A 19,925-nucleotide genomic window follows, 5' to 3' on the forward strand; every position below is an offset into this window, starting at 1 on the left:
ACGATATCTTTATCGACCAACGGCGGCAGAGTCTTTTAACCACTTGGCCTCTTGCTACCAGAGCTTTCCTCTGTGTCGCTGTATTACTCACGATTATGGATACTAGGGCCACTATTTCTGGTCTCGACCGACGCCGCTGACGGCGACCATGTGCCGTGGGCGCCTCTTCAAGCCCTTGGCTTGCGGATTGTGGATACGGTTCCTTGCCAACGTAAAGCTCCCAACTTCCCCGTCACCCGGGATGCTTGATGACTTCACCTCGACTTCCGTGACACAGTTGGTCCCTTCGCCCTTGGTCTCCTCTACTATCACTTAATGTCCGTGTCGTATTCGCGTTGCGGCGTATACAACGTTCAGAACGGCCAGCCCTGTGTCCACAACAAGAGACATACAAGTGCAGTCCCGGGACAGTTGTCTATCGCCGCTTATATCCTAGATTACAGATACTACATCACATCCATCGACAACTATAATTTATCCGAGTTGACGAACATCCCACGAGCATGCGCGTCTTCTTCATCGTCACCCTCAGCATCGCCAAAGGGCGTATCCCCGTTCGCGATAGTTACTCCTTTGCTGCTTCTAGTTACTTGTACCTGTTGGACTATGCGGCTTCGAGCAATTTGCAAGCCAAGATAACCAAGCCCGCGGACTTTCCAATCAACCAGCACTTCAGACGCTCGACCCTTTTCAACGCTGCCTTTCTCACTCAATCGCCGTTCTTGGCTGGACCAGTTACGTCTTGCGGCAACTTTCGGTGTGCAGCTCTTGCGACTAACAGGTGAGGCGCCCATGCAGGCACAGAGTCAGAGTCGAAGTCGCAAAAAACTCCGGCATACTGCGAGATGGATGCCTACCAGCCTGCGTCTGATCAGTCCTGGCACCCGCATACGAATGCATCATCCCATCATCTGTCTCTCGGAGCCGACCCCGGACCATGTAAGCAGCCACTGGCCCGCCCGCTGCGACCGCCCGGAGCTCTTCAGCCCACACCAGCGTAGGATTTGTCGCCGGGTACGCTCAGCAGTGGTCAACGCCATCGGTGGTCTCCTCTTGCTTTAGACGGATAGTTGTAGCTTCGGCTATGCTACAGGTCGCATCTCCCTCCGTGCTCGTCCCATGATTTCGGTGTTATCTCCTCACCAAGACGGCACCTTTTTCGAACGATCCTATCCATCAGCTAGAGTTCAAGGATGGCGATGCCTTTCAGCTAGCCTGCTTAGAAGAAGAAAGCGACCAGTCCCAAAACTGGCCGCAGTTGACTACCTGCGAACTAGGCGTCTGCATTCGCATTCCTACGCAGATCGAGGCGACAGAGAAAGGGTTGCTATGACCTCTTTTGTATGGTTGTGGTGGTTCGCGGCTACTGCACGTTAAGAGATATGTGCGGCCGAGTGGCTCTGATCACTCGATGAGCAGCCCCATTTTCATCCAGTCATCCCCCTCCTCAACCCCCTGGTGAGCAACAGCTGCAAGTGCTTCACGTTGTTGGTCCCAGGGGTCGCCTGATGCGGACAGATTTCGTTGGTTGCCTGTTCTTCCTTTCTTCTGCATTTGCAGCCTCATTTTCTACTCCACATGGCCGGATATCCCAATAGATGTTGGTTCTGGTCAACGGCAGTCGAGTTGATGACCGTAGGATTGCATTCTTCTCGATAGGCAACGTGCTACTTGGCCTAGATCGCTCTCGAAGCCAACAACTTGACCGGCAACAAGCTCGATTGATGTCACTCTAGCTGCTGAGTCTGGTATTGCATCGTATTAGTTGCAGTGGTGTGACTCCAAATGTTCCAATCGCGGACTGGCAGTGAGTAGGGCAGATCATCCGTTTCTTTCCCCCCTCATGTAACCCGTACTTTTTCTTTTACGCTTTCTCGTTCTCTCGTTCGGTTCTGTCATCCCCTTGCACCATTGAGTGGGCATCTGGTCTCGCACATGCGCTGAGTTGTGCAACTCGGCAATGGATAGCTGCCTTGCCTGAAGTACGGGTAGGCAATTCTGGTGCCACCAGAACTCGGAACGTGGTTTCTTTTCGGTGCGCTTTGAGTTGTCTCGAAAGATCGGCGTGAAACACGGTGAATGGGTTAGATGTGTGCGTGCAGGGCTGCCGTGGAAGCAGGGCGGAGGAAGAAGTGCTTCTTTCTGCATCCCAAGGAGGGTGACCAGGTGGGCTGTGAGGGTTGAAGGTACATACCTACTACCCCGCATGAGACGCCATCTCATAGCCTTCTTCCTATGTTGATACTCGGACACTACCGGTACTGGGTGTTTGGCGATAGGGTGAAGGGGTACTTTTTTCCCTTCGTCTTGGCTGCCAATGTGAAAGGGACGAGACATGCAATTTACGGTCCAGTCCCCTTGCCTTTGCACTTTGCATCATGCATGAGCTCGAGCTTGCATGCAGCCATTGCTCTCTTGCTCCAGACACTAGCAATGAGACGAGGCGAGCAACGCTGACCAAACATGTAGGTAGCTTCCTTCACGACCTCTGTAGGCATTGCTCAACCGACGCTGCCTGCAATGCCCCCGTTGCCGAGTGCAATAAGTATTTGATCAAGCCCCATCCCGGACGACTGTCTGTGCAAAGCTCGCTTGTCGTTGTCTGCTCCGTCTCTTCTTCGGTGGTGAAGCAAAACTCTCCTGCTGCGTACTTGACCAGTAAGGGTACCGGCTCAGGCAACTTGTTCCCAAGTTCTACTGTGTCATACCAGGGGTATTCCTTCATCTCTTCGCATCTCTCTATACGCAAAGCTTGTTGCTGCTGCTTCTGTTGCTTGCTGCTTCTCGCAACCCATTCGCTCAAACAACCCAATTCAGTTTTACTCATCGTTCCCAAAACGCACATCAGCCATGGCTCACCAACATCAGCACCACCGCTTTGACGACGCAGCCTCCGTATCGAGTTACTCATCCGGGAGCTCCTCCCGGTCGTCCTCCCGATCATCCTCTAGCTCGGGCGGTTCCAAAAAGTCCAGGTCGTCCCAGATATCCCACTCCAACATCAAGAGCGATCACTGGACCGTCTCCTTTATGAAGTGGACGACGGGCGCTCCCCCCGGAAAGCAATTGGCCCTGCGAAAAACTAAAGTCTGCGACTACGAAGAGGACTGGGACTACGACGACGGCGGCGGCAGCGTGTACAGCGACGCGTCGTATATTTCCTACGCCTGGGTCAGTCCCAAATGGGACGACAGCATCTCCGAGATCGCCTCCCGCTCTAGTAGCCGATCGAGCGGTCGGCTCCGGAGGGAGCAGCGAGGTTCGGGCGGAGGCCGGCATCGGTTCCCAGTGCCGCCGGTGTCGTATCAGCCTCCTCCCCCTCCCCCTCCTCCGTTCAACCACCCGCCGCCTCCGCCTCCACCCGGTATGGCTCCCGGACCTGGCTTTCCCATGTACGATGATGAGCCTGCCTTTTTCGATGTGGATCCGGGGTATCACCAGCCTCCTCCCGCGGCAGCCTTCGGCGGCGGTGGGGGTGGTGATCCCGGGTTTGTGGATCTTAATGCCGGAGGCGGTGGTGGTCCTCACTTCCCTGGCAACCCTGGCAAATACGACGATTGGGCAGATTGAGTCTGTTGTCCCTAGTCTCTGAGTCTCCGAGAGACTGTGTGTTCTTTCTTACTTGGTCACGATTATTGTACGGACATACGGGCAGGCGGTTTGTTCCTTTTTATTTTCTGGGCTTCGATTAATGATCGATGTTGGCGTTCGACAACAAAAACACACTCACACACATACAAACTACGAGGCTCCCCTTCCCCTCCGATTGTACCCAGAACATTTTTCGAAGGGAGAGAACAGAACCTTCAAGGAAATTGGGGAGGGCGTATAATGAATCATGATGTCTGTATCTTGCTTTACTATTGATGATATCACGGGAGAATAAGATTATAATATTGACGTGTTTATTCACTTGGCCAGAACATTGCTTCAAATGCCCACGCCCAATTGGCGGCGACTCTGCTTACGATCTGCTCTTTTTGTCTAACCCCATATTGACGTGCATCTTGATATACCTCAATTGGAGCAATTCCCAGAGTCGAGACCATTGGCGGCCCGTGAGAATCGAGACTGACGTACAAAATGGATCATTGATCACAGCTTAAATTGGAGTTTTCACAACGGCGACATGCCTGCAGTGATGTCATCTTAAGCAAACTCCCGATGAATTATATTACCGGCAGACGGAACTAAAGGTGAGGAAAACGGCCTCGATGCGGATATCTACCGGTCCTGCGTCATTCGGGGAAGCCGCTGTAGCTAAAGCTCGAGTGTGGCTGAGCGCGTCTGCGCTGTCCCTCGGCTCTTTGGAGGTCTGGACCACAGCCACACGCAGACTTCGCAGTTGGCCTCAATCCCGCATTTCACGGTGCACCCCGTCCAAGTTGTCTTGATCCTGCATCTCCGACTATGCAACTTGTGCAGCAATTGCTTCTCAGCCGCAATGGAGTAGCATTCTGGATAGTGGATATTATCCTTTTCCTCAGTTGGCAGATCGTAAACTGCAGTACTTGGATATAGAAGAAACAACCCTCGGCCTCCGCCACTTCTGATCTGTCGTGCAGGAAAGCTACCGCAGCATGGTACTAGGTAGGTATCATTGTGGAAGGCTCGTTTCGCAAGCCAATCAACGTCTGGTTAACCCAATTCAAGCGAATTCGTCTTGTCGTAGACACAGGTCTCACTCCTACACTTCTGTCCCCATTGGCTCACGAGGACCACCTTCACTTGAACCACTCATCTATCCCCATACTTTTGATGACTGCATAGAAACAACAACGTAGCTGTCTTACTTAACCCAGATTTCATTCCAGAAAGCTAAGTGGCTCGCCCATATCCACCTTAGACCTTGGGCCGCGCATTTCCGGCCATCCAAGAGAGCCCGGCAGCTTCTTCCCCAGACCAGGTTCCATGTTCCTCACTCAGCCTTACAAGTCGCAAGAGTCCTTAGCCGCAGGCAGCAAATGTTGCCTAGCATTTAGCGTCAAGTCCTAAGTCCTTGTTCCCCAGAAAAAATGCCCCTCAAGGTTATAACAGGACTTAGTTTTTACGACTTTCCCTACCTCACCGCTATCCTAGCGCAGCCGGAGTGACTCAAACCATGCTTTTCACGCCTTCTCTGTTACAGGCGGCCTCAGCGACCCATCTCAATTCCCATGTGCTGACGACCTGGATCTACTGGGCCGGCTATGCCAATTGGTGTGTGATGTGTTCCGGCAAACTTGCCCGCATATTGCATGTGGTGGTTGCAGAAACCCCTGCCTAACTGGCTAGACTTGTGATCACGAACGCCTCGTTGACGTGGTTGCCTCCCAAGGGAATGGGTGTGCATCTTCTTCTGTAGTTCGACTATATAAAATAGCAAGTGTCTCGCACATTCAAGATTTAGAGATTTCACACACTTCAATAGTTCGACATCTCCTTGTCTTCCTGCTCCACAATATATAAGAGGAGGCATCTCAACCGTCTTACCTCCTACTATCAACGAGATATCTCAACCCAACCAGACCGATTGTATAACATAGACTCATATTGTTTCCCCTCGAGCTGGCCTCATATTCTCAGCTTCTGCGGACAATGGACACAATCACAGATACCGGCTACGCCGACCCCATCAACACCTCATCCAGCATAGCTCAGCCTCCTCCCCAACTGGCACTGCTGGACTTCTTCTTCCCAGGCTTCAGCGTCTTCACGACAGCCTTCCAAAAGTACCTCGGAATCGACCTGAATGTCTACATCCCTCTAGTGATCCTCTGCGGCGGCGCCACCTTTGCCTGGAGGTACTTTAGCGAGTACCTCTGGGAAAAGGTCGAGAAGCACCTCATGTCGACAGTCGAAGTCCGCACCGACGACGAGATCTACAACATCCTCATGTCCTGGGTCGCCGCCCAAAAGTTTGCCAAGAACTCGCGGCGTTTCGTTGTCAACACCAACCTGAGCTCCCGTTCCTGGTTCCTCTGGCGCTGGGACGACGAAGAGGAGGAGTCGGACGAGTCCTCCGACGGCGGCCTCGTCGAGATCTCGGGCCAGAAGAAGAAGCCCCTCGCCTACACCCCCAGCTTCGGCAGCCACTCGTTCTGGTACCGCGGTCACCTGCTCCTCTTCAAGCGCAGCCAGAACCGCGAGCAGGCCTCCTACCTCGTGGTCAGCGAGCGCGAGGAGATTAGCCTCTCGTGCTTCGGCCGCAACCCCTGGGTCCCCAAGGAGCTCCTTCAGGAGGCCCGCGCAGAGTACCTCAAGAAGGACTCGCAAAAGACAATGATCTACCGCGGCAGCACCCGCGCCGGCACCACGGAGCCTACGTGGCAGCGGTGCATGGCCCGCACCTCCCGACCCTTCTCGACCGTCATCCTCAACGAGAAGACCAAGAAGGAGCTCGTCGACGACGTCGCCGACTACCTCTCCCCCGTAACCCGCAAGTGGTACTCCAACCGCGGCATCCCCTGGCGCCGGGGGTACCTCCTGACGGGTCCCCCCGGCACCGGCAAGTCCTCGCTCTCGCTCGCCCTGGCCGGTTTCTTCAAGATGCGCATCTACATTGTGAGCCTGAGCTCCATCTCAGCCAACGAGGAGAACCTGGCCACCCTCTTTGCCGAGCTGCCCCGGCGGTGCGTGGTTCTTCTGGAGGACATTGACACCGCTGGCCTGACGCACACCCGCGAGAACGGTACTGGGACTGGCAACGATGCCGCGGACGCCAAGGACGGAGGCGACATGGTGCCCGGCCAGCTGACCTTGGGCAACGGCGCCAACAACACCAGCGGCCGCCTCTCTCTGTCCGGCCTGCTCAACATCCTCGACGGCGTCGCCAGCCAGGAGGGCCGCGTTCTGATAATGACCACCAACCACGTCGAGAAGCTCGACAAGGCCCTCATCCGCCCCGGCCGCGTCGACCAGATTGTAAATTTCACCTTGGCCGACGGCGAAATCATTGGTGCCATCTTCCGTGCCATCTACGCACCTCTCGAGGGCGACGAGGACATTGCCACTCAACCCCTCCAGGAGCACAAGCAACTGGTCGGTGACACTCTTGAGGACGACGACGACGAGAAGAAGAAAAAGCTTGCCGAGGAAGCCGCCGCCCGCACCGCAGAAATTGTCGCCGCTGTCGAGGCCCTCTCCGAGACTTTTGTCGCCCGCATCCCCGCGCACGAGTTCAGCCCCGCCGAGATTCAGGGGTACCTCATGAAGCACAAGCGCAGCGCCGAGGCCGCGGTCGCGGGCGCGGCGGAGTGGGTGACGGAGACGCGCAAGGAGAAGAAGGAAAAGGAGCTCAAGGCCGCCGAGGAGAAGCGGGCGGCCGAGGCCAAGCAGAAAGAAGAGGAGGAGAAGAAGCGCAAGGAGGAGGCTGAGGAGAAGGAGAAGGAGGCCAAGGAGAAGCGTAAGGAGGAGAGGGAGAAGAAGCGCAAGGCGGAGAAGAAGAGTAAGCGGAACAAGAAGAAGGAGGCGGCTTCTTCTGATTCGTCTTCTTCCGACTCGGATTCTGGCTCCGGCTCGGAATCGGAGGCCCCCGCCAAGGGTTCGGAAGAGAAGACGGCGGAGGAGCCGGTCGTGGTCTCGGGGGCCAAGGCCGAGCACGGGGCTGAGGATGTCACGCAAAAGCGAGACTCGGGTTACGGTACTCCAGTGGAGGTTTGAGAAAGCTGGAACCCTGCATTGCAATTTATTTGAGGCGCTTGTTTCTTTGCCGTTTCTGTATACTTCTTCTTTTGCATTAACCGGCGTCCGGGCGGCCGGTTTAGATGGGGAGATCCGGAGGAGGACTGCGATCCCATGTCATAGCGTTACATCTTTAAGGGGTTTCATTCTGACTTCATCAAGTCTAGAGAGAAAGGCATGGTTAATGTCCATCTTCTAGCGTAGAACAATAGGCCAATAAACAAGCCATAAACACGGATACAGTAAGATTGTGACTGTCACCGAACCATCTAGGCCATTGAACAAAGTGAATAATCTTGTCAACGTTGGCTAGACGTAGGAGCCTTCGTACCTATTAACGTCTTGACTAGCACCACAATGACTGCCATGAACAACTGACAACTGTGTGCTTAGTCACTTCATCGGCTTAGTCGATTTAGACTTTAGAGGTATAAATTAGTAGCTGGAACACTCTCGTCTCCTCTAAATCCTACTTGTAGGGTGGGCGTATCCGGCCAGCCTGAAGATATCGTCATTGACCTAAACTACTCATCTCGCCGGCAGCATTCTACTGAATCACCAAAACTTCAGTATCACCATTTCTTCGGGCATCGCTGTTTATATATGCAGCAGAGCGTTTCTGACAGGCTGTATACAAAACTAGACCACGTTTCTCGATTCCGCAGCGGCATTCGGAGTACGCAAATAGGTAAATCATTCCATATGTTCTTTCAAGTGAAGTTGCAGACGACCCTCTTACACAAACCGCGTTCATCACTTCCGGCTCCACCGCGGATTAGTGCTCGTCTTGCTATTTTCTCTAACCTTCTATATACTGACGCGGTGCAAAGAGCTTTAATGGCTCTGCTTAGGACACATCGTCTAGTATGGCGGGAAGCTCATCGACCAACCTAACACTAATAGCAAGCAAGCAAACTACATAGCGGGGGGGATATGAATTCTGTATCACAGATCTGTTGAGAGGTACGATACATTGATGAAAGAAAAGAACATTGTGAGATATATTGCCAGAGGTCTTTATAACAATTCGAAATGTTATACCTGTCAAGAGAAGGCTTGACTATATCTCCGTCGTCTCATGCGCGAACGACCCTTTCGTATATACGTAAACGTGGTCTGTTCCCTCGTGATGTTGAGTCGATATTTAGACGGCGACGTTGGGCTTAAATGTAGTGATGTGCGTAATTACCTGCTTTTTAACCGAAGCCTATCTAGCTTGTGACCAACGTATCATGGCAGTGCTTGGCTGACTTGTGCAATTCCTACCAGGCTGCTATTTCATTCTGAGCTTTATAATCACACGTAGTCCGCGTTTTTTTACATGATCTAGGATCCTTCTATATTCAGACGGCCATATGATGATGATGGAGTATAATAGGGGCAAGAATGACTCTATGTACAGCACGTAGACGGACGAGCTTATTTATCGTGAGGACGCTATATAAGATGACTAGCTGACTCCGAGTTGTATACAAATATCAATGGACGGCCCTGCCTACGCCTCTATCTACTAAGATCTCTTGTCATGACGTTCTTCGTCCACTCCATAGTAACGCACATGGGCCGATGGCGAAGACGCCGGAGCGTCAGCATTCATCTCCGGATGCCAGCCTGTCGAAGCCGCCCACTTCTGATTGATACTGGAATATCGGAAGCGCCACAGTCGCCGGATCCTTCCTTCAGTTCCACCAGAGGATCGACACTGGCAAGGACAACCCCTACGATATCGACATCTTCGAGGCATTCGACCGGGAGAGACAGACACAAACTCACGAGGACAGTGATGACCGGCTGGCCCAGCTTTCTGTAGTATATCGTCAAGACCGAGCACGGAGAACGCCCAGGAAATCGAGCCGCTAACAAAGCGAAGGCAAACTGACCGATGCATATGTAGCACCTCCTGTACCGGCCTGACATCCCCAAGCTCACTAGGGGCGGGGATGCGGTTCTCACGATCAAGGGTGCAGCAGCGAATCCGGGGACAACCGTAACGCGACAGGCGTGGTTCACCGTTTCCGTGGCAGAAGTGGCGCCGGGACGGACCCTATTCCGCAAGAATGTCGTCTTGGATTAATCAGACGCCGTTGCTGAAAGATTCTCTCCCCGCTCTGTTGTTTCATCTTCTGAGGGGAAGGAAGAGAGATGAAATCTACATGGAGGGAGCGCAGAGCAGCGAGAAGCCACAGAAGCTTGAGGGAGGTCTGTATGGGAGGCTTGAGACTGATGAAGTTCGGTACAGAATTCCTAAAGAATGAAAACATTACTAGCGAACCGAGAGGGCAATTCAGCGGTCGTGAGGATCAAGGAGGGTGAAATCCGTCAGTCGACTGAGCGCTGCCATCATTTCGAGTTGGAATATTCAGCGTCTGAGAGATAATTAGACAACATACAGTCATACTACTCTCGACGAACTTCATCAATGAAGCCTGAAGGACTGCTAGAGTATGTGCGGAAAATTCAATGAGATGTGCGGTAAGATTTGCTGCTTCAGAGGGGACAACACTGCCTACAAAATGATGTATCACGAGAATAGCTAAACAAAAACACAAAAAACATACAACACCAGGTATTCGCTGGTCGTCACCGACCCAACTACTAATCCGGCCCTCATTGGCTTATCTATGGGAGAGCGGACGGGATCCCGAGTTTTCCAATGGGTATGGTCGTATGTGCCAGAGGAAGGATGCTGAGTTGATCATATTCACAGATAGTGGTGTTGAGTTACACTTGTAGTCTGCGCTGAAGGTTTGGAAGGCGAATGCTGACAATGCCTTCGTAGCAGGCTTCTGGAAGCAAGTCACTGGAAAACGGGCAAGATGCAACTCTAGGGTCTCAACGGCAGAGAAGCGGGCCAGCTAAGGCAGAGTGTCATCATCAATGGTTCGATAAACCTTGGATGGGGTGTGTCCTAGATGCATGCGGTTCCCGAGCTAATAGAACGGGGACACAATACATCTGAAAGTTTTCAAGGGCAAGATCTTCAGACGATGAAAGATGTCCATGTCCGTGCCGAGCATGCGCCTCTGCCTTGCCTTGCCTTGCCGTGCTGTACATTTGATCGCTGCGAAAGGAATGGCGACGATTCCCAACCTGGAGAAAACTGGAAACTAAGGGGAGGGGCCGGACCATGCAAACCTGGGCAAGAGGGCCGATGCGAGACCGGTGCGGTGCGGTTCGGGTTGCAGGGCATGAAGAACGAGGGGTTAAAAAGAGAATTTTTTTCTTGGACGACGTGATGGTTGTTACGCTCGGTCTAAGAGCCTCGGAGTTCGAGGCTGAAGAGAAGACTGCGAGAAGGGGCCAGCCGCCAGCTGCTTGTGACATGTCGTTACGCGGGGCGGTCCCATTGTGGATATCCGCCGGGAGGGGCCATCGTTCGGAGGACCGACGCGGCGATGCGAGGTCGAAAGCGTGGGATGCCATACCATATCATACCTGGGTCGCAGTCGATCTACGGAGTAGCAATGGCCAGTCACTCAGTCGGAGTTCAGAGTATGGGGTTGGTGGGAGAGAGATGGGCTGCAAGGATGTGATCCCCAGAAAAGGTCTCACGTTTCTTGTTTATTCCCTCTTTCTTCTTACGTATCGATGTGCGTCTGGCGAGGCGAAATCGTCCAGTGGCACAAGGGTCTAATTGTCCACATGCTTGTCGCTGACGAGATGCGCACATGCGGCACGAACTAAATGTTTGAGAGTCTTAATTAGTTTGTTCGCTTGTCTCTGATCTCTGCAGAATTTTGGCCGGGCCTTTCACCTGCTCTCTAACGTGGGTAGGGCGAGGACGTGAAGCTCAGCCACGATGGACGCGAACACCATCACCAATGACACGGGGTTATGGTGGTGAGAATGAAGCCCCGTAGTTGTGTTTGGAGTTTCCGCGATGCGGTGATTTGGTGACTGGCCTGCCTGTCACCCTTAGTCTTCCGCTACCCTAGCACGCCTGGTAAGCTGCTTGTTGCCCTTGCAGTTCTGCAGTCAGACGCATGTGCCTGTGCCTTTTTGTGTTCCCATAAGACTCTTTCGTGCCTGTGCCTGTGCTCGCTCTAGCTGCTTGGTGATAGTGTTGGTAGTACGACTAGGCAAGTTCTTGTCGGCGGAAAGCAAATTGGAACTGTCAATATCGGGATGCATGGCCGTTTTGCATCAAGCTAAACTGAACAAGCTTAGCGAGTCAACGCCAGAGACGGCCGTGGTGTTGTTGAAGATGGAGCCATCAAACGATGAATCGTCAACGAGCAGAAGGCGCTAATCCCAACCAGGACTTTACCAAATCAATTGCAATTCTGGATGCACGCCTCGGGGCAAGCGCAACGTCTCATCCTGGATGACGCCCTGGCCAAGTTCGGGAACCTGAGGAGCCAGGCGCACTTACTGCGCAGTATATGCCGCCGAGTGAAAGAATTCTTCTCTGCAGCTGCCGTCGTTGCAGAAAAGCGCCCAAGAGTATCCGCAGTCTTTCCGCAACTGGCGGGGTCATGCGATTCGCCTTCCGTGATAGAGTGAGAGATGAGGGGCAGAGGCGAGCGAACAATGCCCTGACGTAAGATGCCATGACCTACCAAAACTTTTCTTGCTCGACAAGTAACCGCTAGAATTGCACGGGGTCTTTTTACCTGAGAGACTTCGAACTGACGCTTGACGAATGAATCTTGTTATTGTTCGAGCTTGAGTTGCTGTTTGACAACTGGTCCCCTGAACTTGGATTGATTTCCTGCTTCAATGACCAAGATCACGAACGGAATAACGAACAAGCGCCTCAAGGCTGCCGATTGCGCTCCTCGGAAGGCTGATTTGTACCGCCTGTTCAGCCTATTCGACCCTTGAACTTCTTCTGGCTGCCATGGCATGCAGCATGCTTCTGCTTCTAATTGCCGCGTTGCTGGCCTCAAGAAGCGTCTGCGGCCCGGTCCAGTGGATCCTCAATGTATGGAACACGAAGCATTCTCGGAGCACTAGAAGCAGAGTACAAGGCCTGCCATGTTATCAAGTACCTCGATCTCTGCATCTCTCCGTGTCCTGACTCCTGCCAACCTGCTTGTCACTTCACATGCTTTACGTCAGATACCTCCGTACTTGAGACAGGCGACGCCAAGGTACGGAAGGGGGTAACCGCGGGGCTGGAGGGGGAAAAAGTTTCTCACCACGTTGAGCCGTTTCCATGTCTCAGTGCAAACGAGCTTGAGCTGTCTTGAGAAAGCTTTGGTGGCCTTTTCAGATACTTTCCTTGCTTACAATAAGGGCACTATCCGTCATGCAAGGCTGATGCCGCGACAGTCGGATAGACAGGCATCAAACGCTTCGTTCCGAGATGCCGTCCGTCTTGCTTTGGCCAGGTAGCGATCCAGCTCTGAGCCAAAGCTGAGCAGAGAAGCAGGACTGAAGCCTCTTTTCGTCTGTTTGAAAATTTCATCACTCCGATGGAGAAAAGTGTGTGTGAGAGCCCAGCAAGGTACAGCTGGGTACTTGTCGCAAGTCGAACTTGCCTCTCGAAAGTATCCATCGAAATGGTACCTTTGATGGAGGGGCAGATTGATAAGGTACCTTTTGGCTTTCGGCCCCGCTTGACTGTACTTGGACCCCACCAAGCATTCCGAATGAGGTGGGCGAAGACGATGCGATGCGAAAATGTCCAGGGAGGTACGTACCGATGGATGGAGGGGTGAGGGAGGGCGGGCCTGGGAAACGCCATTTCCCATCTTTTGGTGGTGATGGTAAGGTACCATAGGTAAGTAAGATTTGCTTCCTTCTCACCGGGCGCGCAACGGAAGGTGAGGTGGTGAGGTACGGTACCTGCCCGCCCACACAGTAGAGAGCACCGTCCCCCTCCAACTCGATCCATCAATCATTCAGCAGCAGCACCACGAGTGTGTTTCTTCCTGCATGTTTCTTGTCAGTCTGGCATTGTGCTTGTACGACCTCACTGCGTTCCGGACGCAGGGTCCGTCGCAACCTTATCTACTTTACCAGGCCTACCGGGGTCCTCTATTCTTCCGTTGTGTTGATGTTTTGTTGCTGTGTAAAGCTTCAGCTCAAGCGATAGGTACAACAGTACCGACCAGATATCTTTGACGAGCTTGGAAACACGGCAGCCGACTCAATAGGCCCAACAGACCATCCAACTGGCTTGTCAGGGTTGTCGGGTGTCTCAATTTCCCTGGCGCGATATGTCGTTGATCTCTCGCCTCACCTGGGTATGTAGCGAGCTGCTAATTACCTTAGCTTACAGAGAACGTTTGCTACTTGTACACCTCGTCATGCCGCTGCTAAAACAAACAAGAGAATTCTTCAACGCCAAGGCAAACGTGTGCTAGTGCAGACCGAGGTGAAGAGAGATACGCCAAGTTTGCGAATGCGCCGAGTCCGCAGTCGAGGCGAGGCGAGAAGAGGAAGGGAAGGGTCGTTGGCGCAGCGCCAGATAAGCATGATAACGATAGCAGTACTCCGTAAGGTACCTTGTCTTCAAGGGTCCTGGCTTCCAATCTTAATTGTTCGGAATACGGCAACATCATCACATTGTTCAGTCGAGAATACCACAAAGCAGATGACCCGGCATACGCAGTAGAAGAGTTATACAGGCAGATCAGCACGCAGATAGCTTGAAGCAAGACCAAGTACGGATACATACATGCGCTCATTCGGAGGGATAAATCTTCGGAAACCTGGATCGGGCTGGGCATTGCACCGAATTGACTGCGCGCGCAGCCCGCACACTCCCTCTTCCCCAACCCAAGCCACCGTTTGTCACACAAGTCCAGGTCGCACACTGTCAGTCTGCGCCGCCACCGGTGTTCGTTCCTGGGCTCTTTCCCATTGGGGGTTTCGGGCGTCTCGTTACTGTTACTGTCCAGGGAAGGTAATGCAGACGGGGAGAGTGAGTGAATTGTCTCTTCTGTCCGAGGTAGACGCCGGACAGCGGACAGCGGACAGCGAACGGCTATACTTGGCCTGGGATGTTGCTACTTGTTGATGCGCGTCCAGTTCCAGTCTCAGTCGCAGCAGTTCAGACCAGAACTTGTACTCGCAGCACCAGTCCCCTCCCATCCCGCGTCTAGGAAGTAGTCGGGTGTACATCCATTCCCTCCATGGACCATGGACCATGAACCTGTGGTGTATGAGTATGACTATGATCCCACCCTTCAACGGATACCTAGCTCGTTTTCGCCCTTGGTCAATGGTCTGGCTGTATGGTGTGTTGCGACGTCAGTGGGGATTTAATATTAAATCACTCCCCCGTGCCTTTTTTTGCCTATGCCGCCGTTAGTCTGCTCCTATCATCTGCAGAGCTGTGGGAATAAACAGAAGAAGAGAATTAAAATAAAAAAAAGATAAACGCCCCTTCCACCACGGCACCACCTCGACCTCTGGACCCTCTTCTTGCTGTTACTGCTGCTGCTGCTGCCTCCCGTTCGTCTCCGTCCCAACATCTTTTTACCCACTGCCTCCCTCTCCTGATTTCTTCTCATTCATAGCTTCCTCCCTCCTCCTCTTCCTCTTACTCCCACCTACTCTTCCTTCCTCGTCCTCCTCATTCTCTCAAACTCTCTCCAACACACACTTTGGTCCTTCTCGGAAAAGACGACCACCTTCTACCAATAGGTGCGTTGGGCCCGAATTCACTGCCCCTCCCCCTCTTCTTCCCGTCCCCTCCTTGGTGCTGGAACATCCTTGTCCTGATTCTGCACGTTGGGCACCTTTGGCGACCTGTTTGCCAGACGCGTTGAAACGGCGGTGAATGGTGTCTGGGAGTTCAAAAATAAGTCTTTCTGGCTAACTCTTCAATCTTTTCGTAGACTTCAACTCTCCCAAAATCACAGTCTGTTCGATCGCGCCGCCCAAAATGGCTTCCAGACCTGAGAACATTGGCATCAAGGCCATCGAAATTTACTTCCCCAACCAGGTTGGTCTCACCATGCTTTTTTTTTGCGCCACCACCGCCAAATTGCTGGAAAAGGGAGAGCGAAAGGGGAGAGAAAAAAAAATCCGCGCGCTGCCCCTCAGCGCCGAAATCGCAATCCACACGCCAGCACTGCGAGAATTACCCCTCCTCAATCTCCCAACTCAGGCTCGGGCGGGTCAAATAGCCGCTCCTTGTTGAAGCTCTCACAAGATTCTGAGAGCATTGTGCTGACCTGTTTGCTTCCCGTCGTCTAGTATGTCGAGCAAACCGAGCTTGAGACTTTCGATGGCGTGAGCGCCGGCAAGTACACCATCGGCCTTGGCCAGACCAAGATGGCTTTCTGCGACGACCGCGAAGGTGAGCTCCGCCTGCTTCTCCCTAAACCCGGTGCTTGCTCTAATCTGTCGCGCTTTCTGTAGACATCTACTCCTTCGCTTTGACCGTCACCTCCAACCTGATCAAGAAGTACAACATTGACACCAACTCCATTGGTCGCCTCGAAGTCGGCACTGAGACCCTCCTGGACAAGTCCAAGTCCGTCAAGACTGTGCTTATGCAGCTCTTCGGCGAGAACACCAACATTGAGGGTGTCGACACTGTCAACGCCTGCTACGGAGGTACCAACGCCTTCCTTAACTCTGTCAACTGGATCGAGTCTTCCGCCTGGGACGGCCGTGATGCCATTGTCGTCGCTGGTGACATTGCCCTCTACGCCAAGGGCAACGCCCGCCCCACTGGAGGCGCTGGCGCAGTCGCCATGCTTGTTGGCCCCAACGCTCCCGTTGTTCTGGAGCCCGGTCTGCGTGGTACCTACATGTCCCACGTCTACGATTTCTACAAGCCCGACCTCACCAGCGAGTACCCCTACGTCGATGGTCACTACTCCTTGACCTGCTACACCAAGGCTCTGGATGCTGCCTACCGCGAGTACAACAAGCGTGAGGCCAAGCTCGCCAAGGCTGCCAACGGCCACGCCAACGGCAACGGAACCACCAACGGAGAGTCCAAGATCCCCAAGACCAGCCTTGACAGATTCGACTACTTCTCCTTCCACGCCCCTAACTGCAAGCTCGTCGCCAAGTCGTACGCTCGCCTGCTCTACCACGACTACCTCGCCGATGCCGACTCACCTGTCTTCGCCGAGGTCGCCCCTGAGCTCCGCGATATGGACTACGAGAAGTCGCTGACCGACAAGGTCGTCGAGAAGACCTTCATGGGTCTCACCAAGAAGAAGTACCAGGAGAGAGTCGCTCCCGGTGCCCAGGTCGCCACTCTCCTCGGCAACATGTACTGCGGTTCCGTTTGGGGCGGTATTGCCAGCTTGCTCTCCTACGTTGACGCTGCCACCCTCAAGGACAAGCGCGTTGGTGTCTTCAGCTACGGCTCCGGTCTGGCTGCCAGCTTCCTGTCTTTCCGCATCAACGGAGACGTCACTCCTCTCGCCAAGGTTCTCGATATTCCCGCCAGACTCGAGGCCCGCACCAAGCTTGCCCCCGAGACCTACGAGGCTGTAAGCAATTTCCTTCCCCAATGCAATGCCCCCAAGTGAAAATTTACTGACAACATCTCTCCAGTTCTGCGACCTCCGTCACCAGGCCCACCTCCAGAAGGACTTCACCCCCAAGGGTGACGCCTCAACCATCACCCCCGGTACATACTACCTGGAGAAGGTCAACGACAAGTTCCAGCGTTCCTACAGCGTCAAGGCATGAAACCGACAATGACTTTTTTGATCTTGGAATTGCGAAACAAATAGAGGTGGCTGCATAGATCCTGCGACATCATGATAGCTGAAGGAGCATGGCCAGCATTACGTACTTTAATCAGAGGAGGAAATACAGAGACGCCGCCGGCCACGACAGACGAAGATTCTGTCGTGAGAGAGGAATCGGCGCTTGGAATGCACCTCGCAATGGGGGCATTGTATATACCGGACCAGATAGCCGTATTTGAGCGTCCCTTAGGACGAATGAAGCTGGAAGAATAGACGAATGAATTGAATCATGCCACATCACTCTCAGATTATCATGTGCCGCAAGTTCTTGTGCTAAATATTTCAACAGTTCGTTTTTATAATCCCGTATCTATGCCAAAATGCCAAAGGCCCCCCTTTTGCGGTCGGCTGTGATGCTAATGATGCTACACTACTAATACATGCCACGCATGGCAATCTATGGGTAATATACGCGGCCGTTTCCAACATGATCTACGCCCGACAATGAGAATCACTAGTCACATCCATTATATGATGCGGCCTCACCTTCCTACTCGTACATTTCTACTTCTCCTCATTTGTCACCCTTCCACTTCCACTCGGCCCGGCGGTGCAAATGGTAATCCTTGCTCTGAATAGCCTTGTAGATACCATACAGACCGCCAATGGGCGGCTTGGACTTTACGACGTCGCGCCACCCCTTCTTCTCGCCCTTGCGGGCCTCGACGTCGACCTTTACCTTGTTGTACACGGTCGGCAGCGTCGTGGCGTTGTACTTTTCGCGCAGGGCCTCGTACCAGCTCTTGTTGTTGTAGGCCTGCCAGAACTCGTCTTCGGTGTAGTACGTGTGCGCGTACAGCCACTTCATGCCGCCCAGCTCGCGGAGCTTGTGCTCGAGGGCGCGGTTCTTGGTGACGAATTCGGCCGGGTCAGAGGGGCCCCAGCCCCAGAGGCCGATGTTGAGCATCGGCTTGGGGGCCGTTACCGTGCTACCACTGCTGCTGGTGCTGCCCTCGGCAGCGGGTAAGGTCTCAACCTCGCCCGTGTGCGGGTGGAACGTGGGCGGAGCGGTCTGCTTCAAGGGACAGAGCCAGAGGGGCCAGATGCCAAAGTTCTCGGCCGTGTAGTCAACGAAGCGCTCGGCGTTCTTGTAGGGGAGGGCGAGGTCCTGGACGACGAAGCGGGCCGACTCGCCGCTGCCGTGGAGGGCGCGGTAGAGCATGCGCGTGTGCAGGAAGTCGTCGAGGAACCAGCGGGTGAAGCGCGTAAAGGGGACGTACTTGAAGTAGTCAAAGGCGGCGGCGCCGACCCAGAAGCCGGCGCGGTCGTAGCGGAAGAGGTACTCGGCCAGGGGTACGTAGTCGACCACGGCGGACGAGGATGTCGTCGCCACCGTCGTCGCTTCGCTGTTGGCGGAGCCGGCGGTAAGGGTGCGGTCTTTGACGTGCAGGTAGAACCAGGGGTCCCAGGCACCGCTGAAAGTCTGCGGCTTGCGGTCCTCGGGAATCTCGTCCGTCAGCTTGCCGGTGATGACGACGCCGTGGTCCTTGGAGAAGAGGATGCCGTCGACGTAGTCGTTCTCGGCGTTGAGCGTCTCGGCCTGAACGGTCTCAACGGCCTCGGCGACACTGTGGGTGCGGTGGTACGTCGTCTTTACGTACTTCTTGGCCTCGACGAGCTGCAGCTCAATCATGGTGGTGACGCCGAGGGTGCCAACGGCTCCCGCGGCGCCGCGGAACAGATCGGCGCGCTCGTTGGTCCGGTTGGCGCGGACGACCTGGCCGTCGGCGAGAACCATCTCGACCTCGTTGATGGTGTCGTCAAAGAAGCCGTGCTTGAAGCTCGAGGACTCGCCCGCGGTACCCGCGTAGCCGCCGCCGGCGGTGATACCGGGGAACTCCATGACGACGGGGGGGATGAGGCCGTGGCGGAGGGTGCCCTCAACGAGGCGGTCCATGGGGACGTTTGGCTCGACGAGGGCGGTGCGGCGGGCCTTGTTGACCTCGAGGACGCTGCCGAGGGCCGAGATGTCGACGACGCGGTCGCGGCGGAAGGGGCGGGTGCTGTTTGTCGAGCCGTGGAAGATGCGGTAGGGTTCCTTGCGGTCGAAGAAGGACCGCACCGCGGCGGCGATCTTGGAGACGGTCTTCTTGTGGCGCTCCATTGTGAAGTCGTTATTAGTCGTGCCTGTCCCCTATACTATACTAATGATTCACCGTGAGCTCCTTTGCCCTTTTCCGGTCGGGGTGTTTTGTGAGATCTTGGTGAGATCTCTGTGTGTTCACATCCAACACGGGGTGAGAGTGAGAATGAGATGTGAGTGAGAGCTACGTCAATGAGATTTCGGATGCGAGGTGAGATTTTTCCAGACGTTGCGCCGGCGCCGCAGCGCCACGTTTTCGGGGCTGTAGGTGCCTTAGCTCACCCGCATGTACTTAATCAAGGTTCCGACAGGGGGTGCTACCTTGCCCGGAGCTGTTCGGTGCAGGGGTAGCTCCAGCCTCAACCGTTAACGCCATCTTCAACCTCTTCGCTCCGAGGGATCAATCTGACATCTTCAATCCCCAGTCGTGGGTTTTCGGAGTTCGTGAGAGTGAGTGAGCGACCTCCCGGTGTGACTCGACGCGGGAGCTTCTTGACTCTCGGAGAATT

At 54.2% G+C, this 19,925-nt stretch overlaps 4 protein-coding genes across 4 annotated transcripts; 3 read left to right on the top strand and 1 right to left on the bottom strand.

Annotated features, from left to right (window-relative positions):
- Positions 1–2,491: 2,491 nt before the first annotated feature.
- Positions 2,492–3,776, top strand: HER10_EVM0006790 (uncharacterized protein). The gene has a single exon (XM_035476366.1). It carries the CDS (start codon positions 2,851–2,853, stop codon positions 3,568–3,570), a length of 720 nt encoding a protein of 239 aa, XP_035334073.1. The 5' UTR covers positions 2,492–2,850; the 3' UTR covers positions 3,571–3,776.
- Positions 3,777–5,416: 1,640 nt separating this feature from the next.
- HER10_EVM0009236 (uncharacterized protein) lies at positions 5,417–7,876 on the top strand. Its single transcript, XM_035478728.1, has one exon. It carries the CDS (start codon positions 5,578–5,580, stop codon positions 7,639–7,641), a length of 2,064 nt encoding a protein of 687 aa, XP_035334247.1. The 5' UTR covers positions 5,417–5,577; the 3' UTR covers positions 7,642–7,876.
- Positions 7,877–14,853: 6,977 nt separating this feature from the next.
- HER10_EVM0008774 (hydroxymethylglutaryl-CoA synthase) lies at positions 14,854–17,566 on the top strand. Its single transcript, XM_035478283.1, has 4 exons — positions 14,854–15,559; positions 15,814–15,916; positions 15,979–17,069; positions 17,134–17,566. Exons 1-4 carry the CDS (start codon positions 15,500–15,502, stop codon positions 17,269–17,271), a joined length of 1,392 nt encoding a protein of 463 aa, XP_035334217.1. The 5' UTR covers positions 14,854–15,499; the 3' UTR covers positions 17,272–17,566.
- Positions 17,567–17,599: 33 nt separating this feature from the next.
- HER10_EVM0005195 (FAD binding domain-containing protein) lies at positions 17,600–19,583 on the bottom strand. Its single transcript, XM_035474818.1, has one exon. The coding sequence runs from the start codon at positions 19,435–19,437 to the stop codon at positions 17,848–17,850; it is 1,590 nt and encodes a 529-aa protein (XP_035333969.1). The 5' UTR covers positions 19,438–19,583; the 3' UTR covers positions 17,600–17,847.
- Between the last annotated feature and the right edge of the window lie 342 nt (positions 19,584–19,925).

Source organism: Colletotrichum scovillei (assembly GCF_011075155.1).
Source record: "Colletotrichum scovillei strain TJNH1 chromosome Unknown Contig00005, whole genome shotgun sequence".
NCBI classification, from domain to species: Eukaryota; Fungi; Ascomycota; class Sordariomycetes; order Glomerellales; family Glomerellaceae; genus Colletotrichum; species Colletotrichum scovillei.

What these genes read in the sequence shown, in the direction of transcription:
- HER10_EVM0006790 (XM_035476366.1), top strand. Translation starts at nt 2,851, where the DNA reads ATGGCTCACCAACATCAGCACCACCGCTTTGACGACGCAGCCTCCGTA.
- HER10_EVM0009236 (XM_035478728.1), top strand. Translation starts at nt 5,578, where the DNA reads ATGGACACAATCACAGATACCGGCTACGCCGACCCCATCAACACCTCA.
- HER10_EVM0008774 (XM_035478283.1), top strand. Translation starts at nt 15,500, where the DNA reads ATGGCTTCCAGACCTGAGAACATTGGCATCAAGGCCATCGAAATTTAC. An exon ending in AAATTTACTTCCCCAACCAG is followed by an intron (nt 15,560 to 15,813) that starts GTTGGTCTCACC and finishes CCCGTCGTCTAG; the next exon opens with TATGTCGAGCAAACCGAGCT. An exon ending in CCCCCGAGACCTACGAGGCT is followed by an intron (nt 17,070 to 17,133) that starts GTAAGCAATTTC and finishes ACATCTCTCCAG; the next exon opens with TTCTGCGACCTCCGTCACCA.
- HER10_EVM0005195 (XM_035474818.1), bottom strand. Translation starts at nt 19,437, where the DNA reads ATGGAGCGCCACAAGAAGACCGTCTCCAAGATCGCCGCCGCGGTGCGG.